The sequence below is a fragment of the Carlito syrichta genome, unplaced genomic scaffold (genome assembly GCF_000164805.1).
Source record: "Carlito syrichta isolate Samal-C Ts95f unplaced genomic scaffold, Tarsius_syrichta-2.0.1 Scaffold305731, whole genome shotgun sequence".
NCBI lineage: Eukaryota > Metazoa > Chordata > Mammalia > Primates > Tarsiidae > Carlito > Carlito syrichta.
The window spans coordinates 346,248-356,189 of NW_007249827.1; the positions used below are offsets into that span (position 1 = coordinate 346,248).

A 9,942-nucleotide genomic window follows, 5' to 3' on the forward strand; every position below is an offset into this window, starting at 1 on the left:
GGAAGGGATCGCCCCAGCTGTGGTCATCGGTGACATTTACCAACATGCTTCCACGTGGCTAAAGCATGTAGCTAGCATAACACTCAAATCAAAACATTCCTTTTTAAGACAAGGAACTTTCTCTTGGTTTAATCTCCTCGAAAATACCACATAGACAGGTTAAGGAATAAACTCAAATAATTTGTAATTTACCTTCACCCCAAATTACACATCCTCTACCTGAGGACAAAGTCACTGCTCTTGTGAAGATCCTAGCGGGGAAGGGAGGAAGCTCAAGTGACCTGTAATTTAGGATTACAAGCAGAGAAGAAACACTTCCATCACAATAGAGACATTCCATTGAAGAGCCACATTCATTTTGGAATGTTTGCTTTGAAAACAACTCTTATGGGGGAACTCAAAAGGTACTGAACAAAGCAACATAAAGTAAATCTTGGGTTGTTTTGCAAAATAAAAATATACAGTTGAGTAGACCAGAAGGCAAAAACATACCCAGTTACAATCTGAACGTTCCATTTAAACACTTAAATCCTGAGGGCCTGAATATCAACAATCCTTAATCTATTTATATTTATGATCCTAAAAGACATTAAATACTCTTAAACCCCCAATTTCCCAAACATAGACCCAACAAGCTGGGCTAGTGGTATCAGTAGTCACACACGAGTAGACTAGACTCGGGATCCGAGTGTGCAACCGAAGCACACGAGGTCTTCAGCAACTCAGGCAGAAGGGAGGCACTTGGTTCAAACGCGTGGCCTGAGAGAAGGAGGAAAGTACCTTGTCATCTTCAACTACGTGGTCCATCTCACGGTCTACCTCGAAGACAATCTAGACTATGGTGTCTCCTCTTACACTGCCAGTATTGTGTGTGGAAGCCAAATATTTGCTTCATTAGAGTGAAGAACAAGTCTAATTTAGCAGCAATAGAGAACACAACTCCTGCTTTAACTATGGGAAAGAGAAGAGGGAGTGATAAAGTGCCTCACTGGGGAAATCCAAAGAGTCCTGGGTCTGTATGAGTGTATCATATTATGGGCCGATTCCTCAACCATCACTCCACTGCACAGCCAGGAAGGAAGGAAGGAAGCTCAGCTATAATGGGATCTGGAAAGAACTGCTCTGCCCTTCTGCGTCTCCAGCGAGGCCCACTAGCTGCGGTGCTGCCCTGCATGGCAGAGGCCTGGTCAGAGCAAGACCACTCACACGCCCACAGTGCGCTGCTTTCAGCCCAGGACACATTCGTAAGAACAGAGAAGAAACTAAGGGTCTGCTTATGGCTGCAGCCATTAGATCTACCAGCAATTTGTCCCTTGTTTTGTTCCAGATCTCAAGGCAGAAACTGAAATCTCAGTAGCCAGTTTCATCCTATTTTCTTCAGAAGAATTCCCCAATTTAGTTGAGTACACAAGAAAATGTGTGTGAACATTCACTCCTGTCCTCCCCACGTACATATATAGACATACAACAGAAACATGAACATACATACACACTCTAGGTTGTCAAATCATGTATGCTGCTGAAATGCCTGAAAGATTCCTTCTCACTTAAAAATAAAATTTGACTAATTATTCTCCAAGTATGGATTTGGCCCTACCAAACTTTTATAAATATAGCTTGAGAGGACAGCAACAAATGTTTTAAACAGAGGCTGTCTTGAGGGTTTTCCTGATGGATCGTTAACATGTACACCATTTAAAACAGGCATATTATTATGGATTATAAAAATAGAAATGTATATATTTGTTAATACATATTCACAGCTTTTGCTGGAATGGCTCACAGGAGAAATCATGGTTCATGCAGAAAATATACATTACTCAAGTAAATACAAAGAAATAAGATTAGGTCCATCAAGGCTGAGAACTTAGCCATCAGCTCATTTGGTTTCTCGTGGAGGGCAATCAAAAACACGAAAGGAGGTAACACCTACACACACTTACACACACAACTACACAAACCACATGGAAAGAATATAAATTAACCAAGAAAGCAATGTGGAGTTAAGGTGCAAAAATACCATCTTCGCCCATTTTCTCTACTCCTGTGTTTTCAAGCATCACAACATGTTAAACGTCACAGGTGGCAATACCAACCAAAGCAGGCCTGAATGTTTGTACATTTTCTAAGTGTGGAGAGTTAAAGCAAGATCCTTTGAGACCTATGATCGCACATTTTGGTAGCAACTGCAGATTTACAGAGACGACTACTGAGCAGCAGGTAGTAAATGCAGCCAAGAAGTACACTGTTGCCCATTCATCCTCCGTGGCTTCAATCACTGACTCACTTTATACGATCTTCACCCTGAAAAATAAATTAAAGTAACCAGTGTAAGAAAGTTGTTTGTTTGTTTTTTGAGTTGGAGTCTCACTCTGTCGCCCAGACCGGAGTGCAGTGGCACTTTCCCGGCCACTGCGGCCTCGACCTGCTGGGCTCTGGCGATCCTTCTGCCTCAGCCTTCCGAGTAGCCAGAACTACAGGCGCGTGCTACCATGCCCAGTTAATTTCTTTGATATATTGCAGAGATGAGGTCTCGCCAAGTTGCCCAGGGGGGCTCAAACTCGTGGGCTCAGGCAATCCACTCACCTTGGTCTCCTAAAGTGCTGGGATTACAGGCTGAGCCACCGAGCCCGGCCTTGTACGAATATTTTTAAAGTCACTGAAGTTTGGTTAATCTGTCTCTAAAATGCATGAATTTTTTTTCAGTTTAGTATCTATCTATGCAAAGGCTACTTTTAAAAAATACATACTGAGCCAGGCGTGGTGGCTCACGCCTATAATCCCAGCACTTTGGGAAGCCAGGGCAGGAAGATCACTTGAGCCCAGGAGTTTGAGACCAGCCTGGGCAAAATAGCAAGACCTTGTCTCTATTAAAAAAATTAAAAAATTAAAAAGCTATATAAATGGCCAAAAAGCACATGAAAGATGCTTAACATCATTAGATATTAGGGAAATGTCAATCAAAACCACAATGAGGTACCAGTTCACACCCAGTAGAATGACTAAGTTTGTTGGAGTTTTTTTTGTTTTGTTTTGTTTTGTTTTTTGAGTAGGAGTCTCACTCTGTCACCCAGGCTGGAGCACAGTGGCATAATTGTGATTATTACCACAGCCTTGACCTCCTGAGCTCAAGCAATCCTTCTGCCTCAGCCTCCCGAGTAGCTGGGACTATAGGCACACACCACCACACTCAGCTAATTTTTTTTATTTTTTTGTAGAGATGAGGTCCCAGGCTGGTCTAGAACTCCTGGGCTCAAGCAATTCTCCCTCCTCGGCCTCCCAAAATGCTGGGGTTATAGATGTGGGCCATAGCAGCCACAGCAGCTAAGAATGGCTATAGTTTTTAAAAATAGAAAACAAGTATTGGGAAGATATGGAGATATTGGAACAGTTATACAATGTATAGTCACACATTGCTAGTGCCACTGTGGAACAGTGTGGTAATTCCTTAAAAGGTTAAAACTAGTCAGGCGTGGTGGCTAATGCCTGTAATCCCAGCACTTTAGGAGGTGAAGGTGCGAGGACTGCCTGAGTCCAGGTGTTGGAGGTCAGCCTGGGCAACTTGGCAAGGCCTCGTCTCTACAATAAATCAAAAAATTAGCCGGGCGTAGTGGCACATGCCTGTAGTTCCAGCTACTTGGAAGACTGAGGCAGAAGGATCGCTGGAGCCCAGCAGGGCGAGGCTGCGGTGCCTGTGAGCGTGCCACTGCACTCCAGTCTGGGCGACAGAGTGAGACTTCGACTCAAAAAAAGTTAAACCTAGAATGACCACATGACCCAGCAACTGACTCCTAGGTACATATCCAAAATAATTCCAAACAGGAATGCACACAAATCTTGTGCATGTTCACAGCGGCACCATTCACAATATCAGAAAGGTAGAACCCTGAATATCCATCAATAGATGAACGGATCAACAACTGTAGTATACATATACATAGGAATATTATTCGGCCGTGAAAAGGAATGAAGTGCTGATACAAGCTACAACGTGGATGAACCTTGAAAACATTATGCTAGGTAAAAGAAGTCAGATACAAAAAGTCACATATTGTACAGAGTCCATTTACATGAAACAGCAAGAGTAGGTAAATCCATAGAGACAGAAAGCAGATTCATGCCATCAGGGGCTAGGGAGGGGGTAATGGGGAACCACTGCTTAAGCATTCTGGGCTTTCCTTTGAGGTGATTAAATGCTTTGTAACTAGATAGAGGTGTTGGTTGTACAACATTGAGGATGTATTAGTGCCTCTGAATTTTACTTTGGTTAATTTTATGTGATGTGAATTTCATCTCAATAAAATATTCTTACAGTGATGGGCTACTGTACTAGAGCCTGGGCTAGGTGAGGGCAGGTTCCACCATCACAGCTGTGGGCCCTGGGCACCTCATCCAGACCCACTGCTACTTCTCTTCATCTATAAATAAGAAGTATAACTTCTTAACACAATAATTGGAGGAGATATTTAAGATAAATATAATTGAATGTACTTTGTAAACTGTAAATTGAAATACAAATAAATGGTAGTATTATTTACAAATACTAGGTTAGCATCACTCCCATTTATGGACTATGTCTACTTAAAAATTTTTCCATTCAAGCCGGGCTCGGTGGCTCAGCCTGTAATCCCGCGCCTTTGGGAGGCTGAGGTGAGTGGATTGCCTGAGCCCGAGGGTTCGAGACCCGCCTGGGCAAGTTGGCGAGACCTCATCTCTACAATAAATCAAAAATTAGCCGGGCGTGGTAGTGCATGCCTGTAGTTCCAGCTACTTGGAAGGCTGAGGCGGAAGGATCACTGGAGCCCAGCAGGTTGAGGCTGCGGTGGCCGGGAGCGGCCACTGCACTCCAGTTTGGATGACAGAGTGAGACTCCAACTCAAAAAAAAAAAAAAAAAAAATTTTCCATTCGTTTATCATTTGTTCTTTATAGACCCCAAGTAAAATGTATTTTAATATTTAGAATCTAATGCCATTTCACTTGCTTATGAGTATATTACAAATGACATCAACACCTGCCTTGAGACACTCCCTTGAATATAAATTCTCCATGGATTGTACTCACAGGAATTGCTAGTCGCATCTGTCTTCCCGGCCTTGGTATGCCTGTTTGTGTTCTGCTGAGATTTGCTCTGCTCCTCTCCAGTGAGGAGGGCCTTGATTTCAGAAGGGATTTTTCCCTGGTCCATTGCCATGCACCACTGTTTGTACTGAAACATGTAAAATATATTTAAGTAAATGTTCATTCATCAGAGTTCAGGAACCACGGGTAGAAACTCCCATGACGAGAGGTCAAATGGCTGCTGGGAATCCCATCCCCCGTGGTATCACCTTTTCATAACCTAGGACATATATGAGATCGGCCATCTTTCAGGAGAAGGTGGAAAACTCCTGCTCAGTCCTCTTATGGTGTAGTGGAATGTTGCTGAGATTCAAAAGATCCCTCTGGTTAAAAAAAATATCCCCACAATGTGCCACTAATTAGAATTCATGTTTTATAATTGTCACAATATCACCCCTTCTCCCAAAATAAACACATAAATTTTAGTAATGTCCTTTCTCTCTTTCCTCAGCAATCATGAAACATCTACCATCTCTCAGAGTGTATACTAACTAGAGACTCTGGGGGTATACAAAGATGAAGAGGACCAAAGATCGTGCCTTCAAGTAGCAAACATTACAGAAGGTAAGAAATAATTTATAACATAGGTCAAATTCAACATATTAAAAAAAATCTACTGAGTAGCGTATTTCTAGACAGTATATCCACTATTCATGTCGTTCTCTTTATGGCCCAACCTTATTTTCTTTCTTTCCCCAAAACCAGAGGTACCTATCCCAGTTTTGTGATGGTCAGAGTGGTACCATCTCTCTCTTCTCCCTGTCACCTCTTCCCCAACTTCACAGTAACAGGGTTTCAATTCTGTTTTATCTATTTTCTTTACATTTCTACAGTCACTACCCAAAGTCTGAATGAAGGAATAAAACATATAAAATATATAAATTCATTTAAACATAAATGGTATGTTATGCATAGTTACATCTTATTATGTTGCTTGTTTCACTTAGCAATATATTGTGAATATCTTTCTTTCTTTTTTTTGAGTTGGAGTCTCACTCTATTGCCCAGGCTAGAGTGCAGTGGCACACTTACAGCCACCCCAGCGTCAACCTGCTGGGCTCAGGGGATCCTTCTTCCTCAGCCTTTCAAGTAGCAGAAACTATAGGCATGCGCTACCAGCCTGGTTAATTTTTTGATTTATTGTAGAGATGAGGTCTTGCCAAGTTGTCCACACTGTTCTTGAACCCATGGGCTCTGGCAATCCTCTCATCTCGGCCTCCCAAAGTGCTGGGATTACAGGCTTGAGCCACCGTGCCTGGCAGCAAATATCTTTCTACATCAATAATAAATATATATGTACACTGTGATTTTTACTGGCTACAAAATAGTCCAATATATGAATGGAGTATAATTTATTCAACCAATTCCTTATTGTTGTACATCTGTGTTATTTTCATTCTCTTCTATCATAAACTATCCCTCAATGAACTAGTCATGCACATCGTTCTCCCACCAGCAGTGTATGAAAATCCTGTTTACCTACATCCTGGCTAACAGATTCAGATTCTTTCTAGTACTGGCCAAGTGGATGGTAAAAACTGCTATCTTGGTGTTTTAATGCATTCTTGCTTTGACTGCTAAGCTGAAGTTAATTTTTTCGTGTGTTTACTAGTACTTTCTTACCATTTCCAGTTCCTCTCTGAGGGCACATATAGCTCTTTCTCGACTGGATACCAACTCTTCCAAATACTGATATCTCAGCTTTTTTCTGGCCCGGCATTCTCTTGCACTCTGCCGGCTCCTCTCAAGTTTTGCTTTCAAGTCAATTTTGGCTGGCTTCCGACCACGTTTCCCGGGCTTTTTTACTTTGCCTCCAACCACCTTCAGCAAGACAGAGAAGAAATACTTTTTCTCCACTTAGCTCTGTGTATAGAAAAGCAACTGACTGCAAATTAGCAAAGAGAACATTTATAAATAATAAATAAGTGAAGCCTACGGAACTAAGAAAGCATAATCCCATCAATGGCCTCTGGGTCTTTGCCTTATCATTTTCTTTGATACTTTTGAAACCATGAATGTAAGAGAAGAAATAATGTGAGTTTTTATTATTTCCTTAAGAATAAAGTTTGACAGTAAAATAAACCATATAGAGAGGGATATAAAAAAACTAAAAGGTCACTACAAAATATTTTTTTCGTGAAAAATTTTTTGTTGCCAATTACAGTATTAAAATCAATATTCAAAATTGTAAGTTCATTATGATCTCAACATAAAACTACAGAGAAGGACGTCAACAAAGTCAATGAGGATTTCTCTGATAGGTGTAATTAGAAATCGCTTTTTGTCATCTATGTTTAAAATCATTTTTTAATGTTTATAATTAGAAAAAATATAAGTGTACAAAATCGTATGCATAAATAAATATGTATCCTAAGTGTATCTTATGTATCAATTAATTCCCTCTTCAAATCTGTTGAGCCCAAAGGAACACACAAGAAGTCCCTGAAATCTTCAGGGTAGTTTTCTCCTGCCTTTGGAAGCCTGTAATTAATTATAACCCTAGATGGTTTCAGTAGATTTCTACCTGCTCCCGCTGGTGTCAAAAACATCCTTTCAATATCCCTGTTATTCATCTACCTGCCTAGGCACAATTATTAGGCAAATGACCAAGTAATTTAATCCAATCTTCATTGTTTAGCTTTGAAACCTTCCCAAGTTCTTATACAAGATGTAACTATGATGTAAAGATGATGAACTTCTAAACCTAGAACCTGCACTTATATATCAAATAAATGTTCTTTGAAGCAGTCATTTTGAAAGGAGGTATATTTATTCCAATAATGGCACTGTTCAAAGCTTTTTTGGAAAGTCCTGGAACCATTTTTTACAAGCCATAACAAAATATGTCCAATTACTTTAGAGTTATATATATTATTCTTTAACGTCTCAAATAATCTGGTTATCTACTTTATTTATCGGCAAGGTTCTGGATGATATCTGGCTCTTTCTGAAAATCACCCTCAGAGAATAAAGTTTATGCCCTCAGCATACTAAGGCATTAAAGGCAATTCTAAAAGAGAAAACGCAAACACTGGCAAAATGCTGGAATAAATGCAGACACCTTCCCAGATAGCAAAACTTAAAAGGTCAATATTTGCTTGAATATAAAAATTCTGTTTTGTTTGGAATCACTATTAGTATCACACTCACAATGCCAAGTACAAAGATATATCACATAAAGATAAGATCATTACTAAGTATAATGGTTGGTCAAGAAAAACCACACTTTAAATGTGAATCAACCACATTTACCAGACTCTGTGTCATATCATGATGGCTAAGCGTGGTATCTTGCATTTTATGGGTGACTCTGAATTGAGACAGATTCCTCTAAGGCTCGGGGGGGGGGGATCTGTCCTTTCCACACCATCCTAAAAGCTAGCTGCTTTAGTACTACTCCTAAGTTAGTTTCAACTTTTCAAAAACTAAGTTTTTTAAAACTTTTCTATTCTACATCATCATCATTTTTTTTTTCCATCAAAACAATATACATTTCAGGAAACTCTTCTTCAGGGTGGAATATTCAAAAGCAATTGCAGGATGACCTAGTTGATCCAAATATTAACATGGGCTAAATTTTATATTATGCTTATATCTCATCAATTGCATAAATTTAAAAAAAATCTTGAAATCACCCTGCATTAAAACAAAAAGTATCTGCTATTGCTACCGTTTTAAAAAAGTAATATATTGCAGCATAAACTCATGTCTGTAGTGAAATAAATGGATAATGACATCTATTCTTTATGTAGTAAAATGAATCATCAATCATATGATGCTATAATCCAATACCTCATGTATTGCTGTTTTTAATTAATTCAGGAGTGTCTACCTTTGACAAGCCAGCAAGAGAACACAGAGTTCTTCATGGACTTCATTGATTTTTAAAACAAACCTAGCAGTGATAAAAATATCAAACAAAAGCTATAACACTTTTTGTTTAGTTTTCATGGTAACAAAATATTTAAACTGGAACTATTTTATTCATTTTTTATTAGGAAGGCATAGGAAATGAATCCAGGTTCCTGTATTTGATGTCATCTCCTGTAACATGACATTTAAAACCACATAACCACCACTTCTCTAGCTTAATTTTTCCTCAGTAATATGCTAACTTTTTTGGCTTCTGGTACCAGCTAATGCCTAAAGTTTTCAGGAGAGTAAAATTCATCACAGGATTATTGTAAATCTTAAGTATGGTAATACATATGAGAACACTTTGTAGAGAAAAAAAGTATTATACAAATGTAGGTTTGCATACAGTTGCCTTAACAACTGAACTTTATATACCTATTTCATAAGCCACAAAGATTGAAGAACAGATAGGGATAGGTAGTTAGGAACCAAGAACCAGAAGCTAACACTGGAATCAAACTCACAAATTCCTTACATACCCATGGGCCAAAAAAACATTTTTACCAATTCATAAAATTTTCACAAACTCAATGATAACCACATTGTTCCCTGTTCTTTCCTCAGACTTGCACTGTGAGGAAGCATATGCATACAGCTGAATAAAAGGACTGATTTTCATGCACCAATGCAAAGAAACTGTAAGAATAATCCAAACATCTAGGGGTTTTTTTTTCCTGCTTTAAATGTTTTTTCTATCACCTTAGAGCTACCATGTGAAAATGTAAACAGCTGGTTTTAAAACAGCATAACTCTGGCTGGGCTCAGTGGCTCGGCCTGTAATCCCAGCACTTTGGGAGGCCGAGGCAAGTGGATTGTCTGATAAAGGGCATATATGAAAATCCCACAGCTAACATCATACTTTTTTTTTTTTTTTGTGAGTTGGAGTCTCACTCTGTCGCCCAGACTGG

At 39.4% G+C, this 9,942-nt stretch overlaps 1 protein-coding gene across 1 annotated transcript in view; it reads right to left on the minus strand.

The window, feature by feature from the left end:
- Positions 1–427: 427 nt before the first annotated feature.
- CREBL2 (cAMP responsive element binding protein like 2) overlaps positions 428–9,942 on the minus strand; it is a 25,779-nt gene continuing 16,264 nt past the window's right edge. Inside the window, exons 2-4 of the mRNA XM_008062517.2 lie at positions 6,743–6,940; positions 5,063–5,207; positions 428–2,304 (exon numbers count right to left, since the gene is read on the minus strand). Of these exons, the coding sequence (XP_008060708.1) occupies positions 2,300–2,304; positions 5,063–5,207; positions 6,743–6,940 (348 nt within the window). The 3' untranslated portion in view covers positions 428–2,299. The remainder of the gene's footprint in view (positions 2,305–5,062; positions 5,208–6,742; positions 6,941–9,942) is intronic.